Here is a 14246-nt window from a genome sequence, read left to right as displayed (position 1 = left end):
ATTATCAAATAGAATTCTAGACGATTTATTGAAAATGAATTCATGTGCTATTTTCGAAGAAGAAGAAAAAGTTACTAATGTCAAATCAAAGAGGAATTCTTCCTCTTTGATCAAATGGTCAAACTCTACTCTGAAATCTGTGGTCAAATGTCAATCCAAAACACAATGTCAAATGTCAATCCAGAACACAATGTCAAATATCAATCAAAACTGATTTGGAATCAACTGGATAATTTTTAATTAATCAATTTTTCATTTTTCCATATTCAGTACCCAAACTACGAATAAGTGGAATCATGAGTGATTTATCAAGTAGTTATAATTTTATATATTATTATTATTCTTTTCTCACAAATTTTAAAATTTTTCATTTCATCAAATCATTCCAGATGATATTGAAACTCTCAGATTATGGCGAGAAAACAACGATAGAAAAAGTAGAGAAACTATTAACATGTGGAATGAGACATTAGGAAAGAATATTGATAAATTAGGAAAAGAAAGTAAAAGGTTTATTTAGAATTTTTAAATTTTAATCTAACTCTACCTTAATTTTAGCCCATGTTATTCTTGAGCAAGTATGCTTGGCCGCTCTAGACTTTTACAATGTAGACATTGCCCAAAAATGTATTTGGCGGTTATATAAAGAGTTTCCTGATAGTTTGAGGGTTAAAAAGCTTGAAGCCATGTATCATGAAGCTAGTGAGAATTATGAAAAAGCCTTGAGTATCATTAATGAAATAATTAAAGCTGACCCCACTAACAGTGCTGCTCGTAAAAGGAAAGTTGCTGTACTGAAAGCTCAAAACAAGATACCAGAGGCTATTAAAGAGCTGGTTGACTATTTGAAGATGTGAGTGTGAAAGCTTCAATACCCCCATTTAGAATTTTTCCTTTTCCCAAGGGTAAACATGCTCCTCACTAAAGTGAGGGATTCGAGAATCAAATTGTGAATTATTACTAACATCTTCTTGAATATTTCACGTATCTTCAAATATCTGAATAACCGTCTGATCTGGCAACCTAACTGCGAATTACCGACCTCAAATCACTCACTTGTTTAAAAGTGTGTTTATCCTTGAGCTCACTGATGGAACTCTGTTCGTTCAATGAGTAAAGTTAAAAAGAAGATAATTTGAAATACCTTCAACTTTTATTTGAAAACGTTGATTATCGGATGAGAACGAGAAGTGACGCTCATAATTTCACTGCTTGTGGATAAGAATGAAATTATTTAAATTCATCGCAGGCACCGCCTAATTTTATATGAGCTACGCCAATGCGCCCTAGTGTGACGTGGCGTGTGGCAATACCGAAGTGACCCTAATACTTCTTATTTTCTATTGCACCTCCTTTGTGTTTACAAACATAACAACCTTAAAATGATGAACCCCAGAAGTAATGAAGGAAATACATGAGCAGTGATGGTTTTGCAATATTCAGTTTTCATAAAACTAGCTGTACCCGCCGGCCCGCTTTGCAGGACGAGTTTTTACAGAAGAAATTTATCCATACAGATGCAATCTCCTTGAAGAAAAACCAACCTCACAAATCTTACTTCATTACTGTGCCATGTAAAAGATTTGTATATTGATTTATTTTAAGACACTCAAAAGACCTCTTCAAAGGAACAATATTTCGAAAATAATTTACATTGTTGAAACTGATTATTGTGGATTATCCATGAGAGCGGACTTTTTCATGGAAATTTTCAAGCCTTACAATCTGGACCGCATGGAACTTTATTCAATATCTTTTGAGTTTATCCCGAACAGGCAGACAGACGCGGCGGAGGTCTTTATGTACTAACCCTGATTATGGTTTCAGATTTATGGTTGATGCTGAAGCTTGGCAAGAATTGAGTGAACTTTATCTCACTGAGAATGATTATAACAAAGCTGCATTTTGTATTGAAGAGCTTCTTTTGCATAATCCCCATAATCATCTTTTACATCAAAGATTGGCTGATATCAGATATACACAAGGAGGCTTTGAAAATTTGGAATTAGCCAGAGCCTACTATTGTCAGGCTGTTAAATTGAACCCTAAGAATTTAAGGGCGCTTCTGGGTCTTCACATGGTAGGTATATCTTGAACTTCAATATAGGTTGAAATAAACATAACATTTCAGACTGTTTCAAACCTTCAATATGCCCCTCGAAGTACCCCACAGAAGAAAAAAGAAAACCAGCAGTTATCTCAATGGGCTTTAGAAGAAATCAGGAAAATGTATAGCAAAGAAACTGCAGTTGAGAGCCTAGAGGACAGATTGTCAGCCCTTCAACTGTGATAATTATAAACAAATCCAGTTCGAGTTCAACCGCATTTATTTAGTGTAAAGTGATACTTTGTTTCTCAATGTTGTTTTCTGTGTAATATATTGAATGGAGAATATTAAGTGAGAAGTATTTTTTTTTCGATACTTTATAAAGAAGCAGCGCTAACACTTCATCTTCTAATGAATTACCCTGTGTCCCTTAAGGTGCCTACAGATTATTCTGACGTGACGTGGGCCCACGTCATAATGCGCATGATTAAAAAATGTAACATGGGATTTTGCGCGGAAGCGTTCAAACTGGTCTGACGCGACGCTGGAAGTGCAATCCCACGTCAAGTCAGAACAATTTGAACGTTTCCGCGCAAAGTCCTTCGTTGGATTTTGGAATCATGCGCATTATGACGTGGGCCCACGTTACGTCAGAGTAATCTGTAGGCACCTTTACAGAGAGCGCGGAAAACGTGCTGAAGTACATAGTTAGCTTATTGGCTCTTTTCAATGCATTCGTGGGCACAGATATTGAGAGTTGTAAATTTCCATTGTCAAGAAGCCCAATAACTATTCATGCCCGGATATTCTCTTGCGAACTTGCCCCTTATAATCATCCCCACACCAAATATAATGTAAATAGGACATGTATATTTCATGAAAATATCTCGAGAAGTTATCGGTACAATTTTAGATGAGGAAAATAATAACTGGTGCACCTTCTTATTACAAACCCGTAGTCGCATTCGACTTTGGGGTATGGTAGCGACGCCATCTTTTTTTTGTTGAAATTCACAGAATACAAATGAAAATTCTGTACTCACAGATATTTGGGTTCCTCTTTGGTGATTAGTGTTCTGTGGTGATACACGGTAAAAACAAAAAAAAAATCTTGTGTTCTATGAATCTAAGATCTAACCCCACTTTTTCAAAACCTATATCAGAGACAACAACGAGACGGTCAACTCCTTCACTAAATTTGTCCGATTCAGGCTATGTCAATCATCTTTGTCTATTTCAATGAAAATAACATAAATCTATCTTTGTCTAACATCAACGGCCCTGAATGTAGAGGCGCTGCATACGGTTTTGCTGGCGTTGCCAAATGTATAAATATAAACTGCCATTGCGAGATAATTAAAAAAATCAATGTTCCATTTCCAATGGCGAAAGCGCTATTCTATGTTCATCAGTCCACGTGCAAATACTTGTGGCAACACGGAATACAGCTACACATGCGTCAACTGAGTGACAGTGGTTTGAAATTTAAATTTTGTGAGACTTTGTTTGTGACAAATTATTCTTTTAAAATGGTTAAATGTTTTATTTGTGGAGCTGGAGAAGATGAAGTACCAAAAATGCATCGATTTCCAACTAATATTAACAAGTAAGTTGAAGATATTTATACCATAAATAATCAACTATGTAGTGGCAAAGAGGACAGGGGAAATAAAAATCCTCAATGAGATGCCGACGTTTCGACCTTTATTTCTGGTCAGGACACGAATACCAGTGATGAATGATATTTATACTAGTGATAACTGTGAATACAATGTTGTTTTTTATATTTTCAGATCCAAAATCTGGCAAGAAAAATTAGGAATGAGATTCATGGGAGAGAATCTCCGAAATTACAGAATATGCTCTAAACATTTCACTCTAGAATCATACACAGATTCTATAAATCATAGACTGCTCAGAGATGCAGTTCCAATGCAGTTCTTCAATAAATCACTCGCTTCGACTTCTGCAACGCCAGTTGAAGAAGTCGAAGAAAGCAGACTTATTGTATCTGAAAGTAGCAATGATATGCCAATCGAATCTGATATCCCAAATATTATTGAATCAGGTATGTTTTAAATCAGGACCGAATCTCTAGTGTATAAAACGCCACGATTAAAAAAAAAACTTTGGCGCCCTTTTTCCTTTGTTTGTATGCTGTTATCAAGAATATTTCAATGTGAGAGGATTTGAAAATTTTCAAAAACTGTAGGTATATAAAAATTGAAGTTTACATTGTTTTTAGATGCAGAGGGGTCCTCTAACAGTATACAGTTGGATCAGCCACAAACACCCAAACGAAGAGGCAAAATTTTCAGAGATATAGAAAATTTCTCCATAATACACTCTTCACCTAGGAAAAAGAAATTGGTGAAAATCATCCAACAAAAAGAAGACCACTTACGGAAACTCAAAAAACAGTGTAGACAAAAGTCTAAAACTTTAAGGAGCGTTTTAGAATTGTCTGATGCCCCAGAGGTTCGAAATTTATACGAAAACATGCCTAAAACATCCTGGAACTTCATGATGTCTCAATTGAGATGTTCGAAAGTGAAGGGTAAAAGAGGCAGAAGATGGACTTTGGACGATAAAATTATGTCTCTATTATTATTGAAGAAAAGTCCCAGATGCTACAAATTGCTGAGCTCCTTTATTGCGCTTCCTTCACGTAACACTGTATTGAACTTGCTCAAAAAGGTGCCATTGAATGCTGGAATAAATAAAAACATCTTTGAGCATATTAATGAAAACATAAAAGAGGACCTTGATCGCTGTTGCGTGTTGCTCTTTGATGAAATGGACATCAAAGAAAACTTGTACTACGATAAGGGCCAGAAGAAAATCATTGGCTTTGAGGACTTTGGAGGAGAAAGAAGTGGAAAACAGGCTGCCAGAAAAGTTCTAGCCTTTATGCTTGTGGGACTAAACCGTAAATGGAAGCAACCTATAGCGTATTACTTTACCCACAAGAGTTGCAGTTCGGAAATTCTTAGAAATTGTCTATTTGATGTCATCAAAGCTGTTACAAACGTAGCAAAATTAGACATTGTTGCAACTATTTGTGATATGGGTGTTAACAATGTCAAGTGCCTGAAAGAATTGGGTGTGACAACTCAAAAACCATATTTTATATATGGAGCCAAAAAAATTTTTATTATGTACGATGTCCCTCATTTATTAAAGCGTACTTATGCTTTATTCAGGAAATACAATGTATTTCTGAACGTTCAAATAGAAGAAAGCGTTACAACTATGGAGGCCAAATTCTCGCATGTTCGTTGGGCTTATGAGCATGACAAGGCATCTCCTTATGTCTTCAGGTCCCTTCATAAGCTGAAAGACAATTTTTTTGACCCAATCATGAAGTATGCCATGAAGGTTAACATAGCTGCACAAGTAATGAGTAGAACTGTGTCAGCATATTTGTACTCGATGATAAGAAATGGTAAAATTAATTTCAAATTTATCATTATATTTTTTCATCGAATATCAATTTTTAGGAGCAATGCAACAGGAGTGTATTGCTACAGCCTCATTCCTGATGGAAGTGGATACGCTGTTCGATAGTTTTAATGGGAACACCAACCAGTCAGGAAAGGAGTTGAAATGTAATATTACTGAAAACTCTCCTCATATTGAATATTGGCCAAAAGCTTTGCAAATGGTGAAGAGTTGGAAATTTAAAAGGCTTTCAAAAAGCGGGCAGGTCAAGCAAAGTACACCACCATCTCAAATGGGTTGGATTACATCTCTGAATGCTATCAGGGGAATCTGGGCATATGTGCATTCTAAAGGATTTACAGTATTGCGTCCAAGGTCTCTAAATCAAGATCCTTTAGAGAACCTATTTGGATGCATCAGATATGGATCAGGATGTAATGATAATCCCTCTGCTTTTCAATTTGTGGGTAGTTTGAAAGCCCAAATTTTAAACAATCTAATTCATTGTTCCACTCATTCAAATTGTGAGAAGGACAATAATGATCTTCTCAGCAATTTAAAATCATTTCTGGAGAAAGATGAGAAAGAAGGAGAATATCAACCTAATGAAGTCATATGTATGCCAGAAATATCAACAGAGGAGACGGTATCCATAATTGAAGCAGATGTGAATGGGGGCCGTGCAGAAACTTTTTCAGTAGCTTATGTTGCTGGTTTCATTTTGAAAGGCATCTATAAGAAAATAACGTGTACGGGTTGTTCTGCTCTATTGTCATCAGATGTTTTGGAGGCACACAACATGTTCATCTGGAACAAGGAATGGTCAGATAAGAGGAGTTTGTATTATCCAAGTGTTGTATTCACAATATCCATTGCACAAGGTATAACTTCTTTGGAGAATTTTATGGTGGATAACTCTAATATTTCTGACCTTCCATATCATGCCTCTAAATTTGTTCATAATCACATTGATTTTTCATGGTTAACATGTGAACAACATTGCGAACAGATAGAAACTATAACAGTGCAAAGTATTGTAAATATTGGAATAGTCTGGTGGGTTAAAAGGGAAAACCAGAAATTTAAAAACCAAAAAAATGCTATAATCAAATCGAAAAAATTGATGAAAATGAAGAATATGTGAAGGTCATTTGACCTATTTTGTTGTTTATACGCCACTTGCTTTATATTTTACTTGTTTTGTTTTATATTTCCCTTTTTTAATACTTCAATTGTTCTCCTATATGTTTGTTATTAGTTTCATTCAAATTCAAATAAATCGTAAAACCACCATTCGAAAAGTTGTATTTCCGTCCAAAAATTTTCACGCAGCCATATTGATAGCGAAATTGTTTGCCAATTGATTATAATAATCAACATGGCAAAAATTTCAGCATCAATTTCATGGTTGCGCGAAATTGCTCCCATACTTCAAAACAAGAAAACAGTAATACACAAAAGAATAATTCATAATTCCCGCGCTAAACGCTACACCAGTGCCTTTGGCGCCATCTACAAACAGGTTCGATGCTGTGAGACAAGGATGCAAAACATCGGACGAAATATAGTGGGGAGTTGGGCGTCTCGTTGTTGTCTCTGCCTATATACAAGTTTTCGAATTTAAATTTTCCAAAGATATTACACATCTTTGGAATTTCCATAGTTGATTGACAATATATTTGTTCTGTAATAAAACTTTACAGTAATGCCACCTAAAAAAAACGACTCAAAACAGGCTGCTAAAAGCAGTAAGGGTGGAGAAGACAAGGGAGCTGCAAAAGAAAAAAAAGGTGGTACTGCAGTGAAAGTGCGACATATTCTCTGCGAGAAGCAGGGAAAATGTTTAGAAGCACTGGAAAAATTGAAAGCTGGACAAAAATTCCCAGAAGTAGCTGCTGCATACAGCGAAGACAAAGCTAGACAGGGGGGCGATTTAGGTTGGATGACCAGAGGATCAATGGTCGGACCATTCCAAGATGCAGCTTTCGCACTACCTATATCAAATGTAAATAATCCTGTATATACTGATCCACCAGTTAAAACGAAGTTTGGGTATCATATAATTATGGTCGAAGGCAAGAAATAGGCATAGCTGTAATGTAACGTATTGTTTGCTCGAGCTTAAGGAAAAAGAGTTTCTTAAGAATATCTGATACCCCCACAATCCTCCCTACAAGCATAATTGTATACATCAATAAGGATTTTCCAATTAAATATTTTTATTCAAAGATTCCCCGATTCATTTTAATGACACTACCCGCATGTGTAAAAGATTTGTTGAAGTACACAATAACTTTTTTTTTTATCTAAGAATAATATGTGCGAGTGGGTTAGAGAAATGCAATTTAAAGTCATTCAAAGGAAAATGAACCTATACACTGAATCGTCAAAAATATTCATGGCTATTCAGCTTAAGTTGACTTTCAACGAAAATACAAGTTTGTAGTTCACACTATATGCTTTCAGAGTGAATGGTATAAAGACGTATGTATTATAGAATTTATTGAGCCATTTCGATCATTTTGGTTGTAAAAGAAATGCCATCATCTTGAAATCTTCAGCAATAATTTCATAACTATTGAAGCAACTACAATTGTTTACCAATAATACCTGTGGAAAAATAATTTGTTCCCTTCTATTTTTGATCTAAACTTCTATTTGTTCAAAAGTGTAAAATTGAAAATAATAATTCAGAACTGAAATCAACCTTAATTGCTAAGCAAAAATCTGATCCAATAATACAGGGGTCGGCATAAGTCAGGCAACGCTCTCGAAATTTCGACATATGTCCGGCAACGCTCATAAGTCTGGCAACGCTCATAAGTCTGGCAACGCTCATAAGTCTGGCAACGCTGTCGAAAAAGATCGACCCTGAGCACTTACAGTAACCCTTTTTCGAAAACCTTTTGTATTATTTTTTAATAAATATATTTTGACGCTGCATTTATTTATCTTAATGCAAATTGGTTGCCTGACTTATGCTGACCCCTGTATATCTCATTAGTTAATCACAACAGAATTTTAAAATTCACAAAAAGAACTAGACTATCGGAGAACTAGATTTGGAGTAAAGAGTAGATTCCGTAGAGAACGTGCTATCATCGAAAGAGAATAGCGAGAATGGTTTCGCTCCTAATAAAACTCATCGGTGTGATGACCCTTCCGTTCCATGTGTTGGCGTGTTCCCCTCCGAGAATAGTACAGTGACTCTAACAAGAGTTAGAGACAATTTAGAAAATTACAGTGACTATATACTCACCATATGGGGACATGACTTTGTACATAGTCACTGTATAGTCTTCGGGCGCCATCTCTAATTTGAAGTGTTGAAAACACTCTTGTCTATGACTCTGAACCTGTATAAAGTGGTCTTTATACTATGCTGCAAGCGGTATCTTACAGTGTCCACAAGCTACAGTAAGAGAAGTTCTTCACTTCAGGGGTCGGATGCTCGCAGTTGTAAAATATCACTAAAAATATTCTGGGAAAATGAAACACACAATAGCTTCTACTGAGTATCTTCAGCGCACAAAGGTCTTATATGCAGTAAGTTAGCAGTGCATAAGCAGGATGTAAAATGCTTTGAAACGGAACTTGTGTGAGAGCCTTTAGATGAATATAATCTAAGAAATGAGTTAAAACTGTAGAGCAATAGCTAAAAGCTTCGCTCTAGGTCAGAATGAAGTAAGGGTGCAAGCGGAAAACAGTATAAAATTATGAATACGCTACTTACAAGCAGTTGGCATGGGCCAGCTGACTATGCAAAGCGGACATTTGTGAACATACATCAAAGCTATCAAAAGGCGATACTACCAGATCGAGAATCGACAAGGGCAAACCACCCAAAGAAACGTTCGGACTTCTCATTCTGGTGAGCTACGGAGGCTGTGTCTGTACAGACCTTCGAAATACAAAGTTACAACAGATCCGGAAGAAACCATAAGAAGACATGAGTACATGCGCAGTTTCAAGCTCACGTACACACCCCTGTATATTCGTTTCAAGGTCTTACTTCGAGCAGTGCTGGAAAGGGACAATAGAGGAAAATAAAAAAAAAATAGATAAACACACAATAAGCTATCAAGAAAATAAATTCATCATACCTGTTAGTTTTGCTTATGCAAAACACCCCTGAGAGCATAGGCCCAACATTCCAGATACTGAAATCGACTAAATTTTCAAGCAAGCAAGCTACATTGAGCTTCTCAGGCCTCTTCCAAAAAAAAAAAATGCTGGCTACGCCAATGCCGGAGAGCACTTCCTTACCTGGTCTTTGTCGGAATTCAACATCTCCAATATATCTCTTCATACCTCGAAAATATCGCATTCCGAGAACATATTGGGAGATGGGTTCCAACCAGAGACAAGAGAGACCCTTATTTCTCTATGGTTCCAACGGTCCGTAACTGACCGATTGAATCAATCCACATCACATAAATATGGAAATAAAATATTTCTTGAGGGACAAAAACTAGTTTCGTCATCAGTAAGCACAGTTATGCGTAAGGTGACTTCAGAGATCACGTTATATTCATGAAAAACCATGAAATATAAAAGTTCTTTTCAGAAAAAAATGACTCATTATCAATAATTTTATTACGACAAAAAAATTATTTTCACAAACCATAATTTATCATGGAACAACAAATTGAACCTTAACACAGTATACTGGCCATTCAAAAATTCACTTATTCAAGAAAAAATTTACTAATACTGTTGCAGTGCAAATTTGTACCTAATCCATAATCCACAAATCTTCTGGAGCTCCTGAGTACTCCTGAAGATCGATCTCGATAATAATAAAATGTGTTAGAAAATTTACAAGTATAAATACTTAACATTAAAATGTTATATCTTGGATCATCATTTACTTCAAATGCAATTTATGGTAACATCGAAAAAACAGTCCATGTTGGTTTAACAAGGAAAAATAAATCCGAACATATGCACTTATGAATAGAGTCAACAGAACTTAAAAACAAAACTAAAGTCTCTAAATAAATACTGGCAGATTCGAGTTTTTGGTTTCTATGAGATTCTAATACTAATTCAACCATTTGCGTCAATCCGCCCAATGAGACTTTGATAATTGTTTTGCATAAAATATTTGATTTTTCATAAACAGGTTGACCAACTCTGAAAAAACAAATCATGGTCGAAGTGATGAAATTATAGGAAACTTTAAAAAGCAGTGACAAAATCAACCTACTGTGACTTGAATTCTATACATTCTTCTAGTTTTAGGATATATTATTTCATATTACTGCTATGCTGTTGTACACTTTTATAACCCAATCGCAAAATTTCAACTGATCGTATTGAAAAACAGTAGTTGGGCCTATATTTGAAATTAATTCTCAAATGCAATGCTACAACCTCAAAAAATGTTACCTATTGACTTGTCAAAACCGCAAACTGGTATGTCTTGTCGTTCAGAAGCTATTGTAATTAAATTTTGGTCGCTGCATTTAATGAATCACCCTATATATATTTTTTTGATACATCGAAAAGATATGTTTCGGAATGCTCACGTTACCTCCAAGAAATATTTCTATACCCTGTAAAATCAAATTTTTTAGGATCATTATTCCTCATATTAATTTATAATTTAATTATCCCGGTTAGCGGTAAAACGCCAAAGAAAACGTACTTCTAAACTGTAAAATTTATTCAGTTTCACAGAAACCTGATCTGAATCGAGAAATACATCTCTACCACGTAGAGACGCCACTCAGGTGAACATCAAATGACCATAATTTAGAAGTACATCTTCCTCTTTTGTTTATTTCTCACCTACCAAAAGGTGAAAGAAATTCCATAAAGCTAATAATCAAATATTTCAGATAAGGTTTCAAAAAGCTAAGGAAAATTTCTGTTCAAATTTGTGTATTGAGATTGTCAAAAACAATTCATTGAATATTAAAAATTTTTGTAAATTTACTAGCTTTGACCTGATTCGTTCTCAATAAACCGCCAAACAGGGTGTTCCAATCCGGGAACAAATACAACGGAAAAATTTTCATAAGCCGGTCCTGGAAAGGGCACGAAATTATGGAAATATGTATATGTTACGGCTAAAGATAGTTGTGAACATAAACTTAAGATTCGCCGGCTAAACTTAGGTTTAGCTTCGGGTATTTGCTAATGTTAGTTTCTTCTATCTTTAGCCGGCTAAACTTAAGTGTAACCACATCCCATCGGCTAAAAATGAAAAAGACTTGAGGGGTGCAAATTTTCGGCAAATAAAAGAATTAAAGAAATAGCAATACGAGTATAATCAACCTCAATCAAAATCAAAATGCAATGCATTTTTTGTATGAATTTCACATATTTTAATAGTAGAAAAGCATTCTGTTAAGCAGTTGAGAAATTGGAGAATGAACATATATTCGTTTCAACCTTAGAACATAGATTCATGGAATGCAAAATAAACATTCCAAAAGGACTGAAGTGAGATAGCTGCTTAGTGTCGCCAATCACAATTGAGACATTTGTTTCGGAGATCAGCGTCACATCAATTTTCACTACGAATAGATAGGAAGTATATAAATTTTTCAATATAACGCCACGGTCGCGCTAGACAGAGAAACATCGAATGTGTGTACTACAAAACATTCAATCGTAGCACCACAGAACACGAATATACACGTAGCACTGAATAGCCATTTCATGTAGATACATGGAATGGCTTGAAACCTTAGAACATAGATATGTTCCAAGGTTTCAACTGTGTCTCAACAAATTCTTATTGACGAATCTAAAAATCTAAACGCTTGATGACAAAATTCGAGAAATGCTATTTTGAGTGTAAGGGAAAACAGTAGTGTTAATAATGATTTATATTATTCATAATTTGAGGGGAATTGAATGAGCAGAAGGAGATAATGAAGACAAGAATGATGCCGCGAACTTATCTTCATCAAAATACCAAAGGTCAAATTCTATAAAAATATAAGTAGAAGTACCCAATCTTGTTTGTAACTATTTGGCACAAAGATTATAGAGTTAACTCTATAATAATCTTTGATTTGGCTGATAAGCTTTACGATGAATGCAAAACCCATGGGCGTTATGTAATACAACCCCAATACATTCGATGCTCTTTTGCATAATTAAATTCTAAAACTTTAAACAAAAAAGTGGCCGTGTGCGTTCGTCCTCTCCCATCCGACCATTCATGAAACATCACCTCCCCGCGTGTCCATCGAGTACATTTTTAGCCGTTCCGTTTTGGGTAATGTGCACTCTAGCTAAAGATGAAATGCCCTGACGCAGATGAATATTTTATCGAACTTTAGCCGATCCTCGAATATAAACCTAAGTTTTGCCGGCTAATCTTAAGTTTATGCTCACACCTATCTTTAGCCGTAACATATACATACTATATACACTGCTTGAAATTTTTGCGCAAGACAAAAACAACCAGAGCCGGACCTGAATTTTTAGAATTCCGATTCTGAATGTTGATTCGTTGTTACTTGAAGACAGTATTCCCTAAAAATTTCAAACGATTCGAGATAATTAACCGTTCGAAAGTTATGACGGATCTAAGATGTCTAAAACACTAGTGTGTGCACTTGTCACTTTTTGCAAGCATCAACATTTCAGAAAATCGGGGATATGGGATCAGTTTCGTGGCGGCGCCACCATGTCATTTGCTTCGTTTTATCCTTGTTCTATCAAAGGAAGTCCAAGATACTCTCTCGTTTTATTTTGTTTTGCGTTGATATCGAATATCGATCAACGAGTGCAAAATATGACCTGCTGTTGAGGAATATTTGTGATTTACAGTTCAATTTTCGTTGTAAAAACAAATTTGTCAACATTTCAACACTACCGAATAAGGGTTCAAAGGAGTATTTACTGTTCTTCTTCAAGATAATTTCCGTTTGACAACTTGAATTCGTGAGGGGGGTAATTCAATATGATTTTAATAAAACACAATTGATTGGTCAAATATCCAACATATTCAGTTGATGGATAGATAATTTTCACTATATCTATTCAGGAAGAATATTTGAAGAACAAACTCGAATAGATTTATCAATTTCTGATTCTCAATACATGCTCACAATTCACATTACGTATTTCCAATACAGTTTCTTTGAAATATTGCTGAAGTTGCCATAAAACTTAGCTATATCCTTCCCGAATGTTCGTTCATCTGATTTTTTCTGCCTCAAATTCCAACAACACCGAATTATTAGCTGTAGTTCTTGATTGTCCATACAGAAACCTGAACTTACTGAACGACATGTTGAATAAGTGAATGTTCTACACCCCTTTCTCGAAACTAATACATTCTCACACACCAATAATCGCTTATAAATACAACATATTCGTTAGTCGTAGGAAAGTATTCAAATTATTTTCAAATATCAATTGACAATGCTCTGTCAAATTCTAAACAGCGCTACCTACAGTGGGAAAAACGAAACTGGTCCGATATCCCCACGAAATTAAAAACAATATCGAATCAGTGAATACACCAGAGTTTTAGACATCTTAGACGGATCGAAGTTTTCCGTCAAAACTGAAAATCGCTTACGAGGAGGAGATAGCACTTTCAAATGATCATTCGATGTTCACCAGAGGAAAATGGTGGTAGGAAAATATACAGTTCCTCGTGAGTTACCCTGTTTAATTATGGAACAATTTTTGGCATAGGAATACACACCGATTGCATCACAACACTCTATGTCGAAATATGATTAATGAAATATGTAATGAGTTTCTACATTCTACTCAGGCGGCTTTG

General features: G+C 35.4%; 3 protein-coding genes across 4 annotated transcripts; all 3 read left to right on the top strand.

Moving 5' to 3' along the window:
• The first annotated feature begins 155 nt into the window (after nt 1-155).
• On the top strand, nt 156-2398 carry LOC123318705 (ER membrane protein complex subunit 2-like). The gene is made up of 5 exons (XM_044905402.1): nt 156-312; nt 390-503; nt 559-853; nt 1828-2080; nt 2132-2398. Exons 1-5 carry the CDS (start codon nt 297-299, stop codon nt 2288-2290), a joined length of 837 nt encoding a protein of 278 aa, XP_044761337.1. The 5' UTR covers nt 156-296; the 3' UTR covers nt 2291-2398.
• A 2387-nt stretch (nt 2399-4785) lies between these two features.
• On the top strand, nt 4786-7079 carry LOC123319295. Of its 2 annotated transcripts, XM_044906181.1 has the most exons (3): nt 4786-5492; nt 5548-5653; nt 5726-7079. In XM_044906181.1, the coding sequence occupies exons 1-3, from the start codon at nt 4844-4846 to the stop codon at nt 6630-6632; spliced, it is 1662 nt and encodes a 553-aa protein (XP_044762116.1). In that variant the 5' UTR covers nt 4786-4843; the 3' UTR covers nt 6633-7079. The 2 variants fall into 2 exon arrangements, with proteins under 2 accessions (XP_044762116.1, XP_044762115.1); XM_044906180.1 differs by having other exon boundaries at nt 5548-7079.
• A 14-nt stretch (nt 7080-7093) lies between these two features.
• On the top strand, nt 7094-7716 carry LOC123319296 (peptidyl-prolyl cis-trans isomerase NIMA-interacting 4). The gene has a single exon (XM_044906182.1). It carries the CDS (start codon nt 7194-7196, stop codon nt 7572-7574), a length of 381 nt encoding a protein of 126 aa, XP_044762117.1. The 5' UTR covers nt 7094-7193; the 3' UTR covers nt 7575-7716.
• The last annotated feature ends 6530 nt before the right edge of the window (nt 7717-14246 follow it).

The sequence above is a fragment of the Coccinella septempunctata genome, chromosome 8 (genome assembly GCF_907165205.1).
Source record: "Coccinella septempunctata chromosome 8, icCocSept1.1, whole genome shotgun sequence".
Taxonomy (NCBI): Eukaryota; Metazoa; Arthropoda; class Insecta; order Coleoptera; family Coccinellidae; genus Coccinella; species Coccinella septempunctata.
Note: the sequence above shows the minus strand (reverse complement) of the source record. Positions and strands in the feature narration are given on the sequence as shown.